The following is a 25,313-nucleotide window of genomic DNA, read 5'->3' on the forward strand; positions in this document are numbered from 1 at the left end:
AGACTGAGATATAGTAGGCTGCTTAGTGGACTCTTGGCATAATTTGAACCAAGGGTGTCCTTTTTTGCAAGCTATAAGAGAGAAATTGAATGTTGAATAAGAACCTCTTCCCAAAAAGGGGTGTGCATGAACTGTTTGATGTGGAAGTGATTCTCCTTGAACCGGGTTTGTTCAGCAGCTCTATCACAAACTAAACTGGTCAGCGACCAAACCGAACTAAGCTGGTTCAGGTGGACTGGTTTGGCATCAAGCGGGCAGCCGGGGGCGGGGAGCAAGAGAAATAGTTTTAAAAGTCTTAACACCCTGGTGTGGCTGCTGGCACCGCCCCCCCCCCCCCCCCGGCCCAATGCAGCCCAGGTGCACGTGATCCCTCTTTAGCAAGCAGCCCACACAGCAGTAGCACAGTTTCAGCCTCTGTGCATCCACGGAGTCCAGAACCGAGCCAATGCCATGCAGGTGGCTTGCTAAAGAGAGATTGAACTGTGAATTATGGTTCGTGCACATCCCTATTCCCAAACAGTTGACCAGCATTATCCAAGCTGATCATGTCAATTATCTGTTAGGATATACACATACACAGATCCAATTCAGCACTAATCACAAAGCATAGATTCCCCCAAGATTGGATGCAGATGTAAGGTTGCTTTTTTATTTTATTAACCTCATATAATACTCTTTTGCACATCCTGAAATCAACTCAGAAAGGGAATCCAGAGATTGACAGTTATGTTTGCCATAAGTATTAGTTGAAAATATCACTGGCCAACATCCAGACTAACGCTGTGTGCATGGAAGACTGTTTCACATGTGCAATGAGGCAGGGGCAGATTTTACCAGTTCCCCTTCCCTCTACAGCAGAGCTGCACAACTTCAGCCCTCCAGCTGTTTTTGGACTATAGCTCCCTTAATCCCCAGCCACAGTGGCCAGTAGCCAGGGATTATGGGAGCTGTAGGTCAACATCTGCAGGAGGGCCAAAGTTGTGCAGCCCTGCTCTATAACTACCTATGCATCCTGAAAATATGTCCCTGAGGATTCTGCAACCCTTTAAGGTATAATTTTGGGAGGCACTGAAGGCTGCAGTGGGGAGGAGGAGATTCGTGGAAATTTCCCCAATCCCATTCTATGCTTGAAACATTCTTCCGTGCATTGACTTTAGGCTGGATGTCATCCAGTGTCTTTGTTGTGTCGTTTTTTGTAGACCAAGTCAGACATGGCATTTAATTAGTTCAGTCACAGAGCTGTTTCATGATGCACAGCACGCTTCTTCATGCTTAAGAGTTTAAAGCATAACCTTATATGGTATGCATATATGTTGCATTATGAGATTGATTTTAAAGCAGCATGTATGGAAAATGAGGGAGAGAGACCTGCTTATAAGAGATCTCTGCATGGCTCAGAACCATCCCTAACATTCTTATTTTCTGCTAATAAATGGTCTGCTAGGGAACATGACCTGCTTGCATATGTTACAGCACGACTGTCGTAAACTATTATATCATATCTAGTTGATTACCTATGCTGATTTGCCACAAGGCAATTCATTCCAGAGTGGGCATATGAAACACAGACGTTTATCAGTGCAAGTACACTGGGAGAATAGTGCTCAGTCAATAAAGAAAGCTAAGTGGTAAAGTATTGAAAAGTGTTTTCATGCACATTCTTTGCAGTCTGGGTCAGACCGACCTGGCAATACAGCCAAAACTGGAATGCTGTGTGAAGCTTTGAACACATAATTTCCCCAAGTGCTTTTCTGCAGTGTTTTTCAATAACAGTAGCCAGACTGGGCTCCTACCATGTGAACCAGGGTGCAACAGTATGGATATTCCCTAGCCTTACCATTTTGTTTTAAAATATGACTTTTTGCGTGCAGGGTTAAATTATCATAGTATAGCTCATACATGAGCTTGTAGACGGTGAAGACAAGTAGAAACATCAGTCAGCAGGGGTGTGTGAGGGGAAGGTGCTGCACAAGTTCATGGATTGCCTTCATGTGGCGCAGTTTGAATATGGCTAGTAATGCGAAATGCAGTATTTATTTTTCATTTGTAATTTAAATTTATGTTCTTATGTATTACCTCTCCAACAATTAACTCAAGTTGCTTCCACATTTGGGCCTTTTAGCACTGCTAGAATATTCCTTTTCTGCAATTAGCTGGAAGTGAAATTAGCTGGAGAGCTGGTCTTGTGGTAGCAAGCATGACCTGTCCCCATAGCTAAGCAGGGTCTGCCCTGGTTGCATCTGAATGGGAGACTTGATGTGTGAGTACTGCAAGATATTCCCCTCAGGAAGAGCAGAAGGTTTCAAGTTCCCTGGGAAGAGCAGAAGGTTTCAAGTTCCCTCCCTGGCTTCTCCAAGATAGGGCTGAGAGAGATTCCTGCCTACAACCTTGGAGAAGCCGCTGCCAGTCTGGGAAGACAATACTGAGCTAGATAGACCAATGGTCTGACTCAGTATATGGCAGTTTCCTATGTGCCTATGTTCCTAAAATGGAGGTGCCATGTAATATAGCATTACGCTTTCTAGCATTTTCCTTCCTCATTCGCAGGATCCTTCTAAAATGTCCACTCACAAGTAAGTTTTATTCAACAAAGGCACTTCCACTGTCAATTGAAAGCCTCTTTTTGCAGCTTCAGCCCATTCTATTGCTTCCCAGATCAGCACCCTAGGGAGATTAATGCATAATTTTTAGACAGCTTTTATTGCGTGAGTGTGTGAGGGGGTGAGTGTGGGTGTGAATTTAATGGTTTAATTCCATTTTTCTCTTCTTTTTATTTCACAATAAAAGGTGAAATAAGACAACATGTTTTGGTGGACCAAAACTATTTACTTAACACATGCACACACCATCAGGAACAAAAGCTGTTTTGTGAATTGTGCATGAGATAATTCAGCATTACTCTCACTCAGCCATGCTGATTGGGGAAGCAATAAAATGGACTGATCCTGAAAATACAAAGTTTGGGATTTAAAGAAACAGTTTCCTTTTAAAAACCTAATCATGTTTGCCCATCCATTTAAAAGTCTGTTGAAGTTGTGTATTAAAACAAAAAGATTGCCACAATGTCAATTTCAAAAACATAGATTTCAAAAACATAGGAGGACAACACTGAAAACAATGCAATGCAACAATTGGACAACAATGCTTTATGTATGCTAAGTAAGAACTGAATATATAAAGAATGGTGATTCCATGGGAAAGGGCTAGTGTGGAAGCAACTCTATTCTCTAATGTTATCCAGAAATATTTTCTGACAGCATCTGACTTTAACATTTGGGTTTTTGAGTTAGAAGAGAACCTGTATTACTTTGGCAGTTCATAAATCAGACAGGATAAAATTAGGAGGGTTACCACTTCTTCCTGGTCTATATTCCTACCTTGGGAACAAAAATTGATTGGGTATTTCTTGAATAAGGACTAGAAACTGAGCGTCCTTTAAAACCAACTCTTTGTTTTCATTCATGGCTGAAAAAGTTCTTGCCCTAAATAAAATCTGTGAATTTGGACATATCATTTGTTACCTCTGCCAGTAAAGAATATATTTTGATGGATCTTTTTCAGGGCACATTGAATCCCTATTGTGCACTGTGGGATGATTCAAAAACGTAAGTAACAGATGTTTACTGCTATTACTTAGAATTTCAAATTCCAAATCACATCAGAATGTTTGAGTAGCCAATAGATAAAAAGGCATGATTATGAGGCACTAGAATTGTGCTATGCATGGAATTAAAAATGTAACTGTGCTGATAACACTGCAGTGATGATTTCAACTCAATGCTTTTTCTTAGATATTCATACTGCAATATCAGAAATCTAGCAATCTTGCCTGATGTAATTTGTTATGGCATTGATCTGTTAGCAACTTATGCCCATGTGATTCCCGTCTTAAATGCATAGATATGCATGGAAATTTTTACAGAAACATGTGATTTCAAGATGACTCCTCAGGATTAAGTGACTGTCTCTGCTATCGTTACTAGAGAGCTTGTTGCTGGGCAACGAATTACCGAGTACATTGTCGACCTTTTAAATAATAAAGTTTAATACTTCCTGTGGTTCATACGGTGGATTTCAGTTATTGGTTTCAAAACTGATATCCTAAAATATAGCTAGTGATAATCTTTCTCAGCTGCATCAAACAATCAGTTAACTTTTATATTAGGACACCAAGTTCCCTTTGTTATTGTAAAGAAAATGCAAAGAAATGCATCATTGCAAGTGTCATAGAGGTGTTGCTGTGTGATTTTCCATGTGGAGGTTTTGGATTAATGGTTGCAAAAAGCTTTAATTCTTCTCTTTAATTATCATAATACAGTAGTGTTCCTGCCCTCTCACTGAAATCAAGGGGCAAGTTTTAATTGACTAAGACATTCAGTAATTCAGTACTGGGGTCTACATTTGATTCTGCTGTGTATGAAGAAACTGTGATGTACATCTATTCTCCCTGCAGGCTGTGTGTGTGTGGTGTGTGTGTATGTGCACACACACACATACAACTAGTTTATTATGGATGGATGATTTTTGTTCCCTTAAGGCTCATTTACAACTGGCATGATGCTTGGTGTTTTCAGCGTGTACCTGCACAAGACAAACTGTGCAGCTATAAATCCTGCAAGCTCCTATTCAGAAGTAGCTCTTGGTCATGCACAGCTAAGTCCAGAAAGCTACTTGGCTGAGAAAAGATTTGAAATACCGACCGCTGCAGTTTTTACGTAGCACAGTCAAAATATATATTCTCTGAATGCTTACTAAAATCTGTGTATCTAGGAATATAATAATTGTTTATATTTATATCATATGCATTATAAATAACAATTTTTTACACATAGTCCCTGCCCACGGCAACTGCCTGCACCCGCCTAGAGCCCATACCTCAGAAGGAGCATCATAAAACGACAATTTGAAAGCCCGTAGCTGCTCTCCTGTCTCCTCCCCTCCAGGGAGGGGGCGGGCTGCTTGCAGCTGGCCAGTGGATGCAGAAGCCCTGTTGCCTCTTAGGCAAAGAAGCCCAAGAGCAACAGAGGGGGTGGGGTGAGAAATTTTTGTTTACTTGCTTGGGGGAGAGGGAGAGAAGGGAGTAACACAGGTGGTGGAGGAGAAAGGTTTATGCTTAGGAAGCTAGCCCACACCCTTTTAAGTTTCCACACACACCCTTCCTTTTGTAAAAAACAACACAATATTACCCGTGGGTTCTCGGTGCGAAAATAAGACAATCTATATCACGCTGGGCTTGTATGATGATTTGGTAGCTACTGCATTTTAGAGGTATTGTTTCTTAATGTTTGGGAACTCAGAAGTATACATTTCTTTTTATTGTGCTCCAGTTTGAAAGATAAGATCCCAGAAGAAATACTGAAGAAACTATGCAAAACAGACGTTAATTGTTAAAACAAGATTAAAAAAAACAAAAAACACCATCATTTTTTTGCTGTACCTCATTTGTGTTGCAGTTAATGTTGTTAACAGCATGATGGCAATGATGTCTGTGGGCAGAATTTGTATGTTACAAGAAACATATGGCTACTACCAGAAATGGCAGCGCCACCCCATCTCCAGCTCTGTAACATGCAGTGCAGCTTACCTAAGCTTTTTCGATGGTAAGCATTTTCCTGTCAGTGGTAGTCAATTCTAAGCAGGAATGATGAAAGGCACAACATAATGACATCAAGAGACACAAGGTAAATTGTACTACACAGTCTGGTAGCAGAAAGGGCAGAACCTGACATGGCAGCCCCATCGCCATTTTAGTAGCAGCCCTATGTTTCTTGTCATATGTGGTTCTGCCAGTATATTAGGGATGTGCACGAATCAGTTTGGTGCTCCTTTTCTGGAGTGGCGAGCCAGATTAGAAGTCCAGTGTTTGAACCAGTTTGGAGGTGCGTGGTGGTGGTGGTGGGGCTTTAAGGGGCAAGGAGGGTGCCTTTACCTGCCCTGCCACTTTTCCTCTGCCGGCACTCTCCCCAAAATCATTGCTGCGGGGCTGCAACATACCTCCCTGCAGCCCCAGTCACCATTATACTGGAAGTGGCCGATGCACGTGCGCACAGCACACATGCGCATTGGCGACTTTCGGTACAACAATGACTGGGGCTGCAGGGAGGTACGCTGTAGCCCTGCAGCAATGATTTTGGGGAGAGCACCCATGGGTGGAAAGCAGCAGGACAGGTAAGAGCACCCTCCCTGCCCCTTAAAGGCCCCCGCCTCCTGGGAGTGTATGAACCAGTTCGTACACATCCATACAGTATATAGCCTTGAATGAGTCAGCTATGGAGTCCTGTGGCATCTTAAAGACTAACAAGGTTCCACAAGACTCTTTGCTGTTTATAGACTAATGCAGCTATCTCTCTGGAAAATACTAAACAATGTCACCTAAAAACTACCATATTTTGCTAGTTTGGGTTCAGTGGTGTCACTCAAAAAAAAAAAATTGAGGGGAGCACAGAAGAGGCAAAGTGCATTTCTGGGTGGGCGAGTTGTGTCCCACATGTTATGTTTCTGAAACTGAAAGGGAGGGCAGCTGGGGGGGGGGACTACTTCTCTAAGGGGGTGCTCCCTCCATTGCTGCTCCTCTAGAGTCACCCTTGTTTGGGTGCTGCATAAGCCATACATTCTGGAGGCATGTTTGAAGATTTGTTGGTATATATTTAGCAGTAGGTAGTAAAATTGTCTGCTGTAGACTTACTCCGGCATTCAGATGTAAGAGAGTTCACTCACATGTAGAGCTGCTTCTGTAACATAGGGTGTAATGGAGCGGAGTGAGATTAGAGATCTCACAGAGAATCTCCCTGTTGTCGTTACAGGGGAGCTTTCCTGTTGTAGTTACTTCCTGCTGCAGTGGGCTCCTTTACAAGCCATGGAATGTGGTGTAGTTTTTTCTCCCCTCCCCTGCAAAAATTGCTGTCTTTCTGTAATCTATTTTAGGAATCCCTGAAAATGACATAAAATAGCTTATGGTAGGAAAGTGTTCCCAGTTTCAGGTGAAGAAATATTCCACTGGTAGTTTTAAAATGGCTGTTGCGTGAAGCTGCTTAAAGATTTTCAATAATAGAAACCATCCAGTGGGAGATGTGTTAGTCATCAGAGAGTAGGTGGGACCATAAAAGATTGATGCTAAGTACCATTTGTTATGGCTCTGTAATTTATCACATGGCTATCATCACTGCTGCATGCCGTGTGTGTGTGTGTGTGTGTGTGTGTGTGTGTGTGTGTGTGTGTGTGTGTGTTTTAGGGGACTGATGCGTTTTCCTCCTCCTCCGAGCTTAAGCTGATCACCCACAAGAGGTCAGAAAAGGATTCTTTTTCCCCTTACATTTTGCTGTTGCCTTTTCTCTAAACTTCTGGAGGGGGAAATGTAGGTAGGGCATCACATTAACTGAGGATGTTTTATTATTCACTACTGGTTTGTTTTTTCAACAATTTATTATGGAGCATTTTACTCTATTTGATTATGATATGGAATTTGTATTCTGATACTGTGGGTTTTAAATTACAATGAAAGCTCCCAATTTGCTGGAAAGGAAGGATACTTAGGATTTATAAATCATAACAAAATGTGCAGCATTGTGCCATTGCGCAGATGTATTACAGAAAGGCTAGGGTGCTTCTCCAGATCGCCCCTGCCCGATGCTTAATAAGCTTAGTATAAGCATTGCTTATACTAAGACTTCATTCTTTAGCATCACATCTTCCGCACATCACAGATTTTAACAATCCGATCCACTTTTCTTAAATAATGCAAAGCCAGAACGTCCTCACATCCTTCAAAAATGAATGGCCTTTGCAGCTCATATTTGGCAGTCTCTTTGGGACAGATCCAACAAGCAAGTCGTCATTTGCTAGTTTGGAATTCTTGCGTATTCACTGCTGACATCAGAAAGCCAGGGAAATCTATGGGTGAACAGTTCCTCACATAAGAGCCCTTGATTTATATATGCATTGGTTAACCATGATCAGAAGAATGCATAGCTATATCCTTGGCCATGCTTTCATTGCTGTCAGTAGAAGTCTGTCCATAGTAGAAATATTTCTCCTACAAGTCTCACACACTTTAACACTCCTGGGTAAAGCCTGGAGGCATGTGATGCAGCACCCTCTTCTGGATCTGGTCAATACATTCATGGAAGCCCTGAGTATATTGCCCTTTATTCCATTTTGATCATTCCCCATAGCAGAACAAGCTTAACCACCATGGAGAAATCCCTGCCCACTGTGTGAAAAAGGTGTAGTCAATAACAGAAACCAAATCCAGAAGAAGGGATGAAAGACTCAGCCTCAAGCACTGAGCTTTTCTATCAAGATACTTGAAAGAAAAAAGTTTTATTTCAGCAGAATAATATGATGGCATCTTTAACACTTTTTAATTGGAAATCTTCTCCAGAAAGTTTTTCACACCTGGCTTTTAGTTCGCATCACCTCCAGAATAGAGGGGGTGCATTCACATATCGGCCAAATTTACCCCGAAGTCCCTGCGAGCTATCGGGGAGCACTTCACACACAATTTAGGGGTGGTTTTTTAAAAAAATTTTATAGCCCGATGTATATCCAGGGTTAAAAAAATCCACCTTTTGCATTGGGATTTTTGGGCAACTTTGAACTCACAGTAAAGCCTCTTAGTAAAGCCTGGCACGTTACTATGAAAGGAGCCCTGTCTCAAAAGCCCAAATACGTATTAGTCCATATGTGATCCTTCATCTTCCATATTAGCATAGTAAAATGAGGCGCCATCGCTCTTTCAACTGCTTTTGCATACAGAAGGTCCCAGGTTCAATCCATCCCTAGCCTCTCCAGTTAAAAGAACTCAGATAGCAAAGCTGGGGAAAACACCTGCCTGAAGTCTCGATAAGACAATGCCAGTCAGAGTAGAATGTAGTAAACTAGAAAGACCAATATTCTTAATCAGTAGAAGGCAAGTTGACATGTTCATATAAGAAGTTATACTTCTGTGCTGTTTGCTCAAACTTTAAGCCATTTAATCTTAACTGACTTGCTTTAAGAGACTAACCATTATGTCAGAAATGTTGACCTCTTGAGATTGTTACTTGGACTTTGACAATAGTCTCATCTGAACCTTTTGTTATGTATTTCATACATTTTTAATCTACATCAGCACACATGCTTTTGCTTCAAATGTAGGCGTGTCATTTTGAAAAAACAAATCACCAGTTCAAGGCATGAGGAAGAGTGGCCTTGTTGCCAAGCAGATTCCAGCTCTTATGAATAGTAATATTAGTGAATTGGATGTGTGAGGTAAGCAGACTGTATTCCCCATCGTGCTAGTAGGCTGCTATGGTACAAACAAACAAAAGAGAAACAGTAGCAACAGCAGCTTGCTGCCTATGAAACAGTTGCTCCAGCTGTTCATTTTTGTCTTTTAGCCATTTGACTTGCATAGAGTACACTTGCTTCTGTTAACTTGGTTCCCTTGCAGTGTGAATCATCACAGTTTCTTCTTATTCCTCCTCCCTCCTATGATCATGGATTTCCATGGCAGCATATCAGTTTGTTGCCAGAAGAAATGCCTTGAAGTCTTTATAAGAACATAAGAACAGCCCTGCTTGATCAGGCCCAAGGCCTATCTAGTCCAGCATCCTGTTTCACACAGTGACCCACCAGATGCCTTTGAGAAGCCTACAGGCAAGAGGTAAGGGCATGCCCTCTCTCTTGCTACTATTCCCCTGTAACTGGTATTGAGTTATCTTACCTCTGCTCTGAGGCTGGAGGTGGCCTATAGCCACCAGACTAGTAGCCATTGATAAACCTGCCCTTCACTAATTTGTCTGAGCCCCTTGTAAAGCCATCCAAGCTAGTGGCCATCACCACATCCCGTGGCAGAGAATCCCATAGATTAATTATGTGCTGTGTAAGAAGTATTTCCTTTTGTTGGTCTTAATGTCCTGGCCTTCAGTTTAATGGGATGACCCCTGGTTCTAATGTTGTGTGTGAGAGAGAAAATCTCCTCTCTGCCTACTCTCTACTCCATGCATAACTTTATACACTTCTATCATGTCTCCCCATAGTTGCTTTTTTTCCAAATTAAAGAGTCCCAGATGCTGTAGCCTAGACTCATAAGGAAGGTGTTCCAGGCCCATGATTATCTTGGTTGCCCTCTTCTGCACCTTTTCCAGTTCTCCAATGTACTTCTTAAGATATGGTGACCAGAACTGTACACTATATTCCAAATGTGGCCACACCATAGAATGGCCACACAAGACCTCATCAGTTTGTATGTGAAGTGGTGGTGGGGGGGAGGGTTTGCCTCAATATGCATCACTTCACACTTGCTTACAGCCGCATTTGCCATTTTATTTATTTATTTATTATTAAAACTTTTATACCGCCCTTCCAAAAGGCTCAGGGCGGTTTACATTTTGTCACTCACTCACCCAGTTTGGAGAGATCTTTTTGGAGCTCCTCACTATCTGTTGTGAATTTCACTATCCTAAATAGTTTAGTGTCATCTTCAAATTTGGCCACTTCACTGGTTACCCCAGCTTCTAGATCATTTATGAACAAATTAAAGAGCACTGGTCCCATTACAGATCCCTGGGGGACCCCACTTCTTACTTCCCTTCATTGTGAAAACTGTTCATTTATCCCTACCCTCTTTTCTCCTGTCCTTCAACCAGTTACCATTCCACACATGAATTTGTCCCCTTATCCCAAGACTGCTAAGTTTTCTCAAGAGCCATTGGTGGGGAACTCTGTCAAAAGCTTTTTGGAAGTACAAGTGTACTATGTCAACTGGATCACCTTTATCCACATGCTGTTGACACTCTCAAAGAACTCCAAGAGGTTAGTGAGGCAAGGCTTGCCCTTGCAGAAGCCATACTGGTTCAGCAAGGCCCATTCATCTATATGTGTAACAACTTTTTCCGCTTTCCATCAATTTACCCAGCACAGAAGTTAAGCTAACCAGCCTGTAGTTTCTCAGATGCCCCCTGGATCCCTTTTTAAAAATCGGAGTTACATTAGCTACTTTCCAGTCCTCTGGTACAGAACCTGATTGTAGGGACAAGTTACATGTTTTTTGCTAGGAGATCAGCACTTTCATATTTCAGTTATTTCAGAACTCTTGGGTGGATGCCATCTGGCCCTGGTGATTTGCGATTTGTTAATTTTTAGTTTTTCAAGACAGTTCAGAACATCCTCTCACATCACCTCAAATTGACCCAATGCTTCAGCCTTCAAGCCTGCAAATCTCAGTTCTGAATTGGGTGTATGGTCAGTATCCTCCGTTGTGAAGACATATTCAAAGAACTCATACAGCTTTTATGCAATCTCTTTATCCTCCTTAATAATTCCTTTCATACTCTCATCATCTAAGAGTCCAACCACCTCCCTGGCAGGTTTTCTGCTTTTGATATATTTAAAGAAGCTTTTGTTATTCCCCTTGACACTTCTGGCTATATGTTCCTCAAACTCTTTTTGTATCTCCTTGCATTTCTTTTGCCAGAGTTTATATTCCTTCCTGTTCTCTTCATTTGGGCAGCACATCCATTTTCTGAAGGAAGTCTTCTTCCCTTTTATAGTTTCCCTGACTCTACTTGTTAGCTATGCTGGCATCCTCTTGAACCTGGTGGTACCTTTTCTTATTCTTGGTATACATTCCAACAGCTTCTGTTATTGTGGTTTTAAATAAGTCCCTTGCTTTCTGGGGTGATTTGGCACACCTGGCCAAGGTGGAGAAAGGAGCCTGCTTACAAACTCTGGAGGGGTGGGACAGTAAAGAGGACGATAAAAATGAACCTCAAGAGTGGAAGAGGCCCCAGTCTGCCAGTTGGTGCAGAAGGAAGCCTAAAGCAGAGGAGACAGCTAGAAGAGCACTGGCTGATAAGTTACCAGGAGGTAGGCCTTCCTAAGAAGAGTGGATTGGAAACCTTGAGTGGATTGGAAACCTTGAGTGGATTGGAAACCTTGAGAGGAGAGACTCCCTCGGGGAAACAAATGGTGTTCACTGTGACAGGAACCTGCACGATACCTAAATCAAGAAAAAAGCAGTAAGCACTGTGTTCCTGGTAAACCACAGGATGGAAAACCTATCCAAAGGACTGCAGCAGGAAAGGGACAAAGACACGGGGGGAGAGAAGAACTAGTTGTTTCTCAATAAATAGTCATTGACCCCTGCTAAATGAGCAAATATGCACCTTTTAAAAAGTGGTGGTTCTTTTTATTGAGCAAAGGAAGAGCAACTGGCCCTGTCCATCCCCAGCACAGCACCAGTCCTGCAGTGGCTGTTGCTGGTGTCTATCTTATGTTTCTTTTTTAGACTGTGAGCCCTTTGGGGACAGGGAGCCATGTTATTGGTTTATATCTATGTAAACCACTTTGAGGATCTCAGTTGAAAAGTGGTATATAAATATGTGTTGTATTTGTTGGTGAAGCACTTCTGCTGTTTTCTGAGTCTCTCTTGCTGGATCTCCATGCAAGCTCAACTTGTTAGTCCTTATGATGTGGAACTTCCCCCGTGGGTGGGCGGGGGCAGGCAGATGACTTATTACAGTGCTGAAGCAACCAGCATAGCATTCTGTACTTGCCAAATGTCACAGTTCTGTAGCTGTGATCCAGCACCCAAAAGTCTTTATTCAGCAGCACCTTTTCTGTTGTCAGTGGTGGAGGGGCAGTGGAGGAGGGAGACACATCATTCATCAACCTTGAAAGACCTACTCCTGGCTGTATTTGGGCAAAAATAGTGCCTGACGTCCAGAGCAATGCTGTGCTTGTGCAAACACATTGCACTTAGCTACTTCTTCTTGGTCAGGAGCTTGTGTTCCAGACTAGTGTTGTCCTGGTACAACTGGGTATGCTTGCCAGGGGCGTAGCTACCATTAGGCGACCAGGTTCAAAGAACCTGTGCCACTGTGCCTCGTGGCCCCAAAACCTGCCCCGCGTCTGACGTCTGACGTGAGGAGGTTGATTTAGCTCCCAAGTGGGGCTGTGCAGCCCTGTTCGGGAGTTAAATGGTCATGGCTGTGTTTGCAGTACAGCCAGGAATGGATCTTCCCTGCCTTAAAGGCAGAGAGAGCCACTTCTGGCTGCCTGATCTAGCTCCCAAACGGGGCTGCACAGCCCTGTTCAGGAGTTAGATGCATTCACAGCGCAGCCAGGAGAGGCTCTCCCTGACTTTAAGGCAGGAAAGAACCGCTCCTGGACACACTGCAAACGCAGCACTGGCCTGAATCTAACTCCCAAATGGGGCTGCGCAGCCCCTTTCGGGAGCCAGACCACACCCCCACATCTGACTCAGATGTGGGGGTGTGGCTAACCCCTACATCTGATGTCAGATGTAGGGGGCAGGCTGAGCAGGGCCACCACGGTGGCTGGACACTGCTGGTTTGGCTCCGCTACTGATGCATGCAATGCATTGCACAACACATTTCACAACAGGTAGCTCAACCCTGTATACATCCCAGAAAAGGCCATTGCTACCACAACAACACTGCAGAGCACCACAACTCTGCACACTCCTTAAAGGGATGTGCAACTTCTCTTGTTTTGTTAGTGCACAACTAGTCTGGATGCAAGTCCCTATTCCACTATCCTTGTTGCACAAGCACAATGCTTGTGCATTGTGCAGACTAAGAGCAGACCAAGAGCACTAGGGACTTTGCAACTTTGAGCATCCATGCAGCTACATTACCTCACATGTGTGCAACTTTGCTCGTTGTGCTAGTGCAACATTAGTCCGGATGTCAGCCAGTATATATTAAGGTAATTTGTTACATTATCATGTATGTCATATTGAAGGTTTAAACTATAGTATGCTGTCAACGTAGGACAATCACTCAATATTTTTTGCATTCCAGAGTCATAAATCTTTCATACGTAAGTCTATTTGTTTATAACAATAAACATTCAGGCTGTATAACCACTTAGTTAGTCAGAGATCTAGTCATATAGATGCTTTTTTGAGGTGGGTGGGGGATGGCCTAAAATGCATAGGACATACTACCCCTCCCCTTCCCTGCCCTTCCTAAATGGTACTCTTGCCCATACAGTCTAAAACAAAGGGCAATTGTGTGGTCCAGGGGCAGGAAGGGATATATTCACCCCAAGACTTAATGACTGCTGGTGGACCAGTGTTAGTATTGTGATCAGGACCAAGGCCCTTGGTGCAAAAGTTGGCATTCCATATACATATAATATGAGGGTGGGACTTATGTGGCACTCTACATAGGGCTGCCACCCAAAATGGCAGTCCTGTCTCAAGCTCTTCCCTCTACCTGCCAAGAGCAGCCAATAATGTAGAGCAGAGGTGCAGCAATAACATTACAGGGTGGGAAGGGGGGAATTTGACACTTTTGTGCAACGTTATACACTTTAAAAGGATGTGCAACTTCTCTTGTTGCAAATTTCTGTGGCGGGATTTGACACAAAGCTGCCGATTTGAATTTGACATGGGACTGCTTTCATTGGAAGCCCCATGTCATGCATCCTGTGTCATTTTGCCATGAATCACTGTGCTGATGTTGATGCTCCAAGAATGAGACCTGAGATTTAATGAAATTTGCATTGCTTTTCCTAAGAGCAGAAACTTGGTATCGTTGGGATAGACAAAGTTGTGCCTATAGTAAGCAAGTTGTCCCTTTTGGGTACCCTGTTTACCCTAGCCCTACCTAGGGGCAGTTCTGTGTTCCCAGAGCACAATCATTTTAGGGGAGGGAATTTTCCTGGGGCTGTTTTAAAAAAAAAAATAGCTGGAGCAATGTAAGGTTCATTTAGCATATTATAGCTTCTGAGCCAAGGCAATTTTGTCTCTGTCAGCACACTGCTGACAACCACTAAAATGGCTTTTGATGAGCCTACAGAGCATCTACTTGTACTGGAAAACAAGAGGGTGTAAAAGGCTGGAATCTCAAATATATCCCCCACTCCCGACCCACTGAAAGCAGAAGTATATTAATTTATAATGAGTAAGCAGGACCATTTTCTGTTTGTTTTTTGGCACAACCATGATATGGAAACCCGAATGCTCAGAATTTCTGCTTAAGCATTTTTACTCATCTCTCTAAATAGCATTTTAGGTGAGTTAGTTTTTGACAAACACAAGTTAAGTTCATACCTATTGTAAGAAAGGACGAACTTTGCCCCAATACCACATTCTCAATCCATAAAACTAGAGGTTTTGGAGGAATCACAAATTTGGGTGTCAGTTTTGATCTTGTAATTTAACACTTAAAATTGAAAATTCCATATTAGAGCTATTTTCTCAGACTTCCTTTCGGCATTAACATATCTGCGTGTACACACCCAGACCAAGCTTCTCTCACTCAGCCATTCTCTCAGATTTTGCCCTGAAAATGTAGAAACAGCAATCTGGCTCTCATTCTGGCCAAAATGATAAATTTTAATACAACTGGAAATCCATACTGCTCTTCTTTCTTGTAATGAAGGGGCAACCAATATATTTTTGAGGCACAGAAGTCTTAAAGGAGCCTGATGCTCTGCTCTGTAGTTTACTTAAGGTTACTCATCAACCTGCTAGTTCTAGTTACAGGTTAAAATTCTGGAAGCCTATTGATTTCATTACAAAAATTTTAAGTACATTTCAATCTCTCACTCAATAAATCAAAGAGCTTAACTTTGGTTAGATCATCCCTATTGAGATCATCTGGGCGTTTTTCGTACAGCAGCTTGACTGAGAGTTTGAAGTTGCCCCCCCACACACACACACACACCATGAAGCCAAAAGTGCATTTTTTTACCCTGGATATAAATCAGGCTACACTCTAATGCACAGTGAAAAACCCAAATTGTTTGTGAAGTGCTCCCTGATAGCTCACAGGAACTTTGGGGGTACATCTAGCCAATATGCCAATGCACACCCTCCGTTCTGGAGGAGATGTGAGATAAAAGCCCTGTGTGGGAAATGCCCTGAAGAGGTTCATCTGCAGTTGTCACTCGCTCGTCTGGTGGCTACTCAGAGATGGGCCTTCTTTGCTGCTGCCCCCGAGACTTTGGAATGTGCTCCCTGCTGAAATAAGAGCCTCCCCTTCTCTGACAACTTTTTAAAAGGCAGTTAAGACACATTGGTTCACCCAGGCTTTTAATTAGATCTACAGTTTTTAACAGTTTTAAATTGGGTGTATAAAATTATTTTAAGGTTTTAATATTGTGTTGATTTGTATTTTATTGTAAACTACCCAGATACATGAGTTTGAGTGGAATACAAATATGTAAAATAAAATCTTCTTTTCTTTTTAAGGCCGGGGTTTCTTGCCCCTTTTCTTTTTAAGGGGCAGCCACAACAGCCCTAAGTGCAGCTCCCTGATTGATTGTTCATTTGGGCCATTGTGAAGATTCAGCCAAAGCTGAATATTCTGCACAGTCCCCCTGGCACCGTGCAGAGATGACCAGTCTCACCGTGCAGTGCTGCACTTTGCCCAGTGCTGAAGATTCCTTTAAGGGAAATTAAGCCTGCTTGGGCCCCTGCGCCATCTTGGAAAGCGTCAACAGAGTGCTGGGAAGTGTAGTTCTTCCCAGTGCGTTCCTCCTAGAGTTCTTAAGAGAGGGCTCCGTCTTTCTTAAAGGGCCCTCCCAACACCGAGAAAAAGACAGAGGTGATTCTCACGATTGCCAAAAAGTGGGCTAAGGCAGCCAGCCTAGCCCGCTTTTTGGCGATTGTGTGCTGCAGCGGGAGCCGCACGGCTCCCGGCAGCAAACCGCCAAAAGTACCCCTCCTCTTAGCCGAGGTTAATGGAGCGAACGCTCTGTTAACCTCAGCGTTGTGATTGTGTATTGCTGTGGTGTGGCTCCACGCCGTGACAATACACGAGGAGACCCCCGCCGGGAGGCTGCAAGTAGCCGCCCCGGCTCAGGGGTCTCTCCAGGATGTCCCGTGCGGCCCCCGATCCCCGCAGCCCCTGCCAGCTCCGTGATGGAGCTGGCAGTCATGTGTGCAGCTGATCTGGCCGCCCAAGGCTGTCTGGTGATTGTCTGTGGGGAGAGTGGGCTAAGCCCACTCTCCCCGCAAACCCCCATACAGCGAGTCTCACTGATTGTGAGACTCGCCTCACAGTATTGTACTGTGCTAAGGTCAGCACAGTGGAAAATGGCTCGCAAGTTGAAGTTTTTTTGCCCAAGGGAAAATAGAAATAGTGAAGATCCCTGCCCTAGGTTTTTGCTAAGCATTTTAAACAAAAAAGAAAAGAGAAAGATCTCCGCTGCCCTCCCTTCAGACCTTGTTCAAACCAATTCAGGAACCTATGGTCATGTGCAGAACCCTAAATTTTTGCTGTGTGTCAAATGACAACAATAAATAGCAACAACAATAACTTATTATTAAGAACATTTTGTTCTTTAATAGTGTATTTGTAATGCCAATATACTGGGTTGTATATCAACATAGTAATTATATTTCTTCATCACTATCACGCTTAAAGCTCACAATAATCAAGCACATAACAAATGAAAAGACTGAAGATAGCAGTGTGGTTGAAACCCGAATGAAAATGTAAGAGACAGGATTATCCAACATGTACATAAATGATTTATGAGTAAGTTGAATGGCGCACAGTTTTGCACTGCAGTGTGTTTGTTAATTTTACACTTCATTGCATGCCATCACAACATGGACAGGGTTTCAACTAACATGCATATTTTAAGAACTACAGAGAAGTCAAGAAAGTGAACTTCCTTTACTACCAGATCTTTAGATACAAACAAGTCCTGGTTCAAAAGGTGCCTATTTGCATTTTAACAAATTAATCATACACTTTTTGCAAAAATAATGTGGTTCATTCAAATAAAACCCTAGAGTTACACAACACAAATGCCTTAGATATGTATGGTGCAGTGTTGATGGTGTTATATGCTTATCAAGAATAATGCCTCTTGCACTCATGGCAGACTTTGCACCTGGATCTCTCAAGTCCTAAAAATGAATTCCCACCATTACACTTAGATAATCTGTTTTGGAAACTGTGCAGACTTTAAACTCTCAGCTTGCTTCAGCCCTCTCATTTTCTCCCAGGCTTTTGTATTTAACGGAAATACTTAAGTCCAAATGACTGACCAAAACAGAATGAATCCAAATGACTGACCTAAACAGAACGAATGGATCCAAAGAACAGTGGATAGAATGAGAAAAACATATTTATGCTTGAACTCTTGTGGAAGACTTGATCCAGGGCAGTGTATCAGTAGTTGCAAAACAAAATGAGAAACATGGTGAATAAGAAACGGGCTGTATCATGTTAACTTGTGCTGATCTGATCAGGCCTTCCCATTTTTGCTACTACATTTGAAAGTGCAGAAAAGGCAGTGGGGGGGGGGGGCCTGGGAGAGTTTTATGGGGAGGCTTGCTGCTGGTTCATGATGTTGGGTTGATGGCAACAGTGGTGCTGGAAATATTGGTTCTCTTCCTGGCAGCCGGCCCTGTCGTTTTTATAAAATGATGCTACATCTTCATTCTGAAGGAGCTTCTAGGGATAGAAATTGGCACCCTCTAAATCAGGGTTTCTTAATCTTGGGCCCCCAGATGTTGTTGGACTACAACTCCCAGAATCCCCAGCCACAAAAGCCATGTCTGGGGATTCTGGGAGTTGTAGTCCAACAACATCTGGGGGCCCAAGGTTAAGAAACCCTGCTCTAAATATTTGTTTAAAGGACATCGGGCACTGGTGGTTTTCTGTGTTTTCAGGTGAGAACTCACAGAATCACAGTAGGGTTAGCACTAAATCTGACAGGCTCATATTCATTGGATTTTCATTTTTCTGTGTGTCTACATTCAGCTTTTTGGATGATATTTGCTTTAGAGTTGTAAATATTCAGTTTGGTTCCTATTAGAATAATAGGAAATAAGATTTACAGACTGTATGGCTGTGATGCTTCCAGACATCTAAACAGGAATACTATATATGGGTATAACACTGAGGGCTGTCTTTAGAGAGCCCTGGTGGGGCACGGGGCGCCCTTCCAGTTAATTCTAATGGGGGTTAAAAGAGCAGGGCCTGGGGCAGTCACCCTGCTGGCCATGCCCCAAGGACAGCCCTGATAACACTGATGAAATACCTGAACAAAATGCACAAATACATATGTGACCATACACAAAAATGTATACATGAATACAGTTTAGAGCAAATAGACATGGATTAATTCTTGATATGGCAGGTCGCTATGTGTCATTTTTGCCTTTGTGATGTTCACAGAGCTATGGAAATATCAGAGTGTTTTTGTTTTTTTAAAGAGGTACATTCTAATAAAGTTTAATATATAGCATCCTCTGCTGAGAAAAAAATATTCTTTTAAAAGTGGTGATTCTCTTTATATAGCATGGGGAGAGCAACTGGCCCTATCCGTCCCCAGCACAGTGCCCCTGCAGTGACTGTTGTTGGTGTCTATCTTATGTTTCTTTTTCAGATTGTGAGCCCTTTGGGAACAGGGAGTCATTTTGTTTGAATATTGTCCCAGGGTAGTAAGATCTTAATTAAATATGTGTTCAGCAGAGGTGAACTGTGTGTTGGGTAGTCTGTGCCACAGTTTTTTCTGTTCTTTGGCCAACATCTTGAGCAACAAACCTCCACTGGAGGGAGCAAATTTGTTCTAGCACAAGATGTTAGCTTAGTTGCGCTTAAAAATTGGGATTTGTAGAATTGTGTTATCATGCTCTTAATTAATTAATTAGAAATGTTTTTTTAAAAAAACCCTTCAGTGCACTACTGCTCGGGGAGGCTTACATTAATAAAATCAATACACTACAAAATACAATATAGAATAAAAATTAATAACATTAAAAGGCCAGGCTAAAACAACAATTAAAATAACAAGTTTTAAAAATGGAAAATTAAAAGTTATCTATGAAAAACTAAATTAAGAAATCTACCAGATAAAAGCAGAGGATAAAATATTAAAAAGCCCCTCTAAAAAGATGCATCAGTTTTTTGTTAAAACCACTGAGAAAGGGAGCATGGCAAAGCTCTTCAGGGAGGGCATTCCAACGTTGAGGGGCCACAACCAAAAAGGCCCCGTCTAGTTCCCACCAGCCAGATCTCTGTTAGTGGAGGGCTACAGAGAGGAGGGCCCTGGCAGGTTCATATGAGTGAATGCATTCTAACAGGTACCCTGGTCCCAAGCCATGCAGGGCTTTAAAGATCAAGACCAACATCTTGAATCTAGCCTGGAAATGGACTGGAAACCATTAAAGCTGCTGCAGGATGGGTGTAACACTCATAAAGTTACTTTCACCCACAAGCATCCTAGCAGTAGCATTCTGGACTAGCTGAAGCTTCTGGACCATCTTCAAGAGCAGCCTCACGTAGACTGCATTGCAGTTGTCCAATCTGGACATTGCCAAAGCATGAGTCATTGCGGTCAGGTCCAACTTCTCCAAGTAGGGTCACAGCTGGCATATCAGCCATAGCTGGTAAAAATCACTTCTGCCCACTGTCACCACCTGTGCCTCCAAGAACAGCATAGAGTCCAAAAGCAACCTCAAGCTGTGGACCTGGTCTTTCGAGGGGAGTGTTACCCCACCCAATACCAGATTTTCCTCACTACTTGGAAGCTCATTTTTACCAACCCAGAGCACTTCCGTCTCATCTGGATTAGGTTTCAGCTTGTTTGCCCCAAATCCAGTCCAGCTTGAACATATTTCTCAAGAGTTGTGCTTTTGCACAACTATCATTATTAAACCAATGAGACATGCAGCAATTGCAACACTAGGTGGGAGCACAAGCTCCAGACGTAGTGCAACTAGTTTTGTGCTAGTCCAGTGTCCTTCGGCAAGTGGTTTGTTGTTCTGGATGAATTCTTAAATTCTTCCATGTGCTAGTCTAGGGTTGGACAAGCATATTTCACAGATGTGTTCAAGCTGAGAGCAACCTTTCTCCCCAAAGTCTTAATTTTCCCTGAAAGATATTTCCCTGAAAGTGCCTGAGATGTGGGCACTTTCAACCAGATGATCCCCACTCCCAGGTTCATTCTGTAGTCATGCAGACCCACAAGAAGACTGACTGTACACATGCCTCCCTAAAGAGGGAAGTGGCAGGCCACAAGGCCTGCAGAACAGCTCTAGCCAGTGCTGACATCACTTGGGGTATGTGTGTTTGTCAGGGCTGTGAGCAACACAACCCTATAAGGCCTTTGACTTTAATATTTGAAGAGACTCTCCAGAGACAGGAGCAATAGGAGAGCAAGTCAGGAGCAACAACCCTCTGTAGACACATATATATCTGCCAGCTGGCTTTCATCTGCTGGAGACATCTCCAGCTACAATGAGGCAATGCTTGGGAGATCTAGGTCCAAGCCCACCAGGAATTGGATGTTGCAATTTCCTTAGTCCTTAGCTACTAGGAACCCTTACTGAATGTATCCATTTGTATCAGCCTTCCCATCTCCCAAAAGGCACTCTTATAAGCCCCTACAAAGCTTGGGGGCAGACGTGCTGAACACAAGGACCTTTTTTCATGCCTCAATCGTCATATCTCTCCCACTCTAGGGCAGTGACAAGGGCCCTACCATAGAACTGCATAACTTGGGCCTTCCAGCTGTTGTTGGTCTACACCTTCCATCATCTCTGAATATTGTTCACGGTATCTGAGATTATGGAGTTGTGGTCCAACAACAGCTGTAGGTCTGGTTGCAGGGGCATAGCTAGGGGAGAGGGGGCCTGTGTTCACCCCTCTCCCTGGTGTCCCCTCAGAGTGAGGGAGATAATGAAGAAAATAGGGAGGAGTGGAGCTGGGGGCCCTCAGGAGTTGGTGGGCCCGGCTTCTTTGAACCCATCCACTCAATTATAGCAACACCCTTGGCTGGTTGTGCAGCCCTGCCATGGAATATGGCCCCATGCCTGACTCTATAACAGAACATGAGTCACCTTTTAAACTGGGAAACCAATGTGAGACTTCCAAAATAATAAGGCTGTTCTCACAAGCAGCCTAACCCAGGGTAGGGCAGCCCAGCCTGGGTTAGGCTGCTTGTGTCCAGTGCCTGGTGCTGCTGCTTTGCCTACCCCTACTTCTTACCCCAGCCTTTAGCTGAGGTTAAGGGCGCGCAGACCAAGCGTACACCGCATGTGCAGCCCGAGCATACATTGATCCAGGCGGCAAGAGTACATGGCTGAGGGAGGATCCCTCACTACACCGTGTTCCTGGAGTGGTGCATTGAGGGATGCCGGAGGACTTTCTCCTCCCGCTCCCTGCTCTGCCACTTGCTGCAGTGAGTGGTAGAGCTCTGAGGGACAGGTGCTCATTTGCAGTGAGGCAGGTAGGAGCCTCCAATCTCTCCAGATAAGTTGGGTGACCTCAATGTCTTGAAGACATGCATTCTTGTTTGCTGGTTGGTTCTGCCCAAATACTGAAACCAAATGCATTCCATTTCTTTTTATCTTATCACAATTAAAGGAATATTTCTGTTTATATAGTGTTATAGTGTGGCTTAGCTTTATGATGTATTGCACTGAATCTGGTCTAGGATTACTCTGCCTCCCAGGAGTAATAGATACAGTTTGCGTTTAATTCTCCCCCCTCCCCCGGTAAATCATTTCACATTCTCTATGTGGGTTAGACTGACTGAATTCCTTTTGAAAGATAAATACTTGAGGCCAAGATTATGTCCTCTAGTATTAGACGAAAGGAATTTACTCCCCTTATGAGTCTCACCCCTCATGAAATCATTAAAACAGCTGGCGAGAGAAATACGAAATAAAATTCTGATTTATTATCTCCATATAGCCAAAGTGTTTTCCATAGGATAGTAAAGACAAAGTTCATACTACTTACTGCTTAATATGATTGCAATATCTTTTATTAAGCTTGTACAGGATGGTCATATTTAGTAAAACTAATACAAAAATATCTTGGGATTTAAGCATGTTTAAATGGAAGATATTACTGCTGCCAGATGAGCAGCATCAAGCAGAGCAATTTCTCTATAAAGGCACCCACTTGAACAACTGCCAGATTATGGAAACCCCCCCTTCCTTTCTTTCCTCTCTTCCTTTTTTTCTTTTTTCTTTTTGGCATCATAAAGTTGTAGTGAATTTAAAATATACATATAAAAACGTACCACCATGTTCCCTAATAATGTTGAATAAGATTTGAATATATTTCCTCTGAAGCTAGTTAGAATGCAGAGTACATATACTTTTGAATGATATTTCCTTGAGGACACCTACCAATCCATTCTGTTATTCTCAGAAATGGAGAAAAGAGCATTAGGAATCTAAATTGCATGTGCTGTAGTTATCATGGCAGACATCTCTGGCTTTCGTTACGAAGTGCAAGCCACAGTTTGATGAGACTTGCCTTGGAACGCTATCCCATCAGTTGTCTGAAGCGTTTGGCTTTTAGCCCCCATTATGCTAAGAGAGGGAGAAGTACTTCTGCATGTCACAAATTGAGTCCTGGGTCAACCCAATATGGATCTGATGCCAAGAGCTGCAAATAAGGGAACTTGCGGAAAGGGACAACTTCAAGTGGAATGCTGAACTATTGTATTAGGCTGAATAGGAGCCTGTCTCCTCATGCTACCTCTTAAAAAGTTCACCCTTGAAGTTACAGGATTATCCTTTGATATCACAAAAGTATCCAGAAGTCATTCAGTGTCCCAGTTAGCACTGCAATAAATAGCCAGTTTCGTCAGCGCCTTTGAACTGAAAATGGCTACTGCATACATTGGTCAACTATATATAGTCCTAACTGAAGAAGGGAGCACTGTAATCACATTGAAGATAACTTAATTAAGATGTTGAACCACAGTCCAGTTCTCCTATCTTTAGTTGATACTATTGTATGTGCTTCTCAGAGTCCATTTGAAATTAGTTCTGTATGGTGACTGCAAGCTGCGGACCATCCATGTATTCCACCATATCACATTCCTCTGTATGTAAAGATACTCTCCATGGAGTGCCAATGCAATTTATGGTGCTGCCTAGAAAGTCAGGGCTGCTTGCCATATGGGGGTGGCTTGAAACTACCTCTGGGTTACGGCTGTTACTGCTCATGTGGAGAGCCTCAATGTGTAAGGGAGACGAACAGGAATGTGCTGGCTAGCCATGTTCCCTGAGCCAGTGTATCCCATACTGCTTCTGGGTTCAGCACCTGTCCACAGACGGCAGTGCTAAATGCAGGTAAAGATCCTCCTCATGATGCAGTTCTAAACAGACAGCACACTGACCATGCTCTCATGTTTGCCTCCCTCACACATTGGCCTCGATTTCTCCACCATCTTCTATGAGCATCTGTTTTCTTTGAGCACCTCCATTGTTTTCTATGAACATTGGTTTCTTTGAGCACCCCAAGAAAGGGGGCAAAAGGGGTCTAAAACAGGGCTGTACAGCTTGGGCCTTTCTGACGATGTTGGACTACAGCTCCCATCATATCTGACTATTGGCCATTTTGCTGGAAATTATGGGAGTTGTCGTCCAAAAACAAGGGCTGAAGTTGTGCAGCCTTGGTCTATAGGCTTAACCCACTCTCCCTGCAGATGAGCAGGGAGCCGTCCCAGCAGGGATCAGGCACTTGCCTGTGCAAGTGCGTGGGGCATTCTGGGTGAGAGGCTCATTGTAGCTCATTGTACCCAAGGGTGAGAGGCTCATTGTAGCTGCCCGGTGGGGGGGTCTACTTGTGTGTTGCTGCGGTGCTGAGTTGTGCTGCAGTGGCACACAATCAGTAAAATGGGTTTAGCAGAGTGAGTGTTCTGCTAACTTTGTTTTAGGGGAGGGGTTCCTAGGCAGGCTAGCCACCGTTGAACTACCAGGCTCGTCCGCGAGCCCAATGGATCTCATAATGGAGGGCAACCGGACTGGGCTCCCTTAGCCCAGTTTCTTTCCATCATGAGAATTGCCTCCCAGGCTGGACTTAGAAATGGATCATATGGGTTCCTACACAAGGAATTATCTTGAGTCCAGTTTATGGATTTAGCTCATGAAAATTTCCATCAGATTATTATCCACCACCTGAAGCAGACTGAATTACAAGCAGACTGGATTAGACAATGCTTTGCCCCCAACCCAGCCCATCGTGGTCTCTTTGACCAAGAGAAAGCCTGTCTTCCCTACCCACCCAGCTTACCTGCTCTACTTCCACTATCCTTGACTGTCTGTGAATAGCACGCTGAAATATTGCCTACACACGTGAAATATAATCTCTGGAGGACAAAAACACATGATCAGTCTAATTCCTCTGCCCAAATCTAGTAAATCAACTGCTTGATATTTTATTTATTTATTTAAAATATTTCTATACTGCCCAAAACTTGTGTCTCTGGATATTCAACTGTGCACAATGAAAATTTTGTTCATAGACCTGTTCAGATGTGCAGTCCCTACTCAGTCAAGCAGAGGCTGCCTGGGTGAAGAGGGCAGGCCATACTCA

General features: G+C 43.2%; 1 protein-coding gene across 9 annotated transcripts in view; it reads left to right on the plus strand.

The window, feature by feature from the left end:
* The window catches only part of ADGRB3 (adhesion G protein-coupled receptor B3), a 668,379-nt gene that overhangs the window by 367,083 nt on the left and 275,983 nt on the right, over nucleotides 1-25,313 (plus strand). For all 9 annotated transcript variants that reach the window (XM_053286711.1, XM_053286709.1, XM_053286712.1 and 6 more), the window contains one exon: nucleotides 3,562-3,605. In XM_053286711.1, the coding sequence (XP_053142686.1) occupies nucleotides 3,562-3,605 (44 nt within the window). The remainder of the gene's footprint in view (nucleotides 1-3,561; nucleotides 3,606-25,313) is intronic.

The sequence above is a fragment of the Hemicordylus capensis genome, chromosome 1 (assembly GCF_027244095.1).
Source record: "Hemicordylus capensis ecotype Gifberg chromosome 1, rHemCap1.1.pri, whole genome shotgun sequence".
NCBI classification, from domain to species: domain Eukaryota; kingdom Metazoa; phylum Chordata; class Lepidosauria; order Squamata; family Cordylidae; genus Hemicordylus; species Hemicordylus capensis.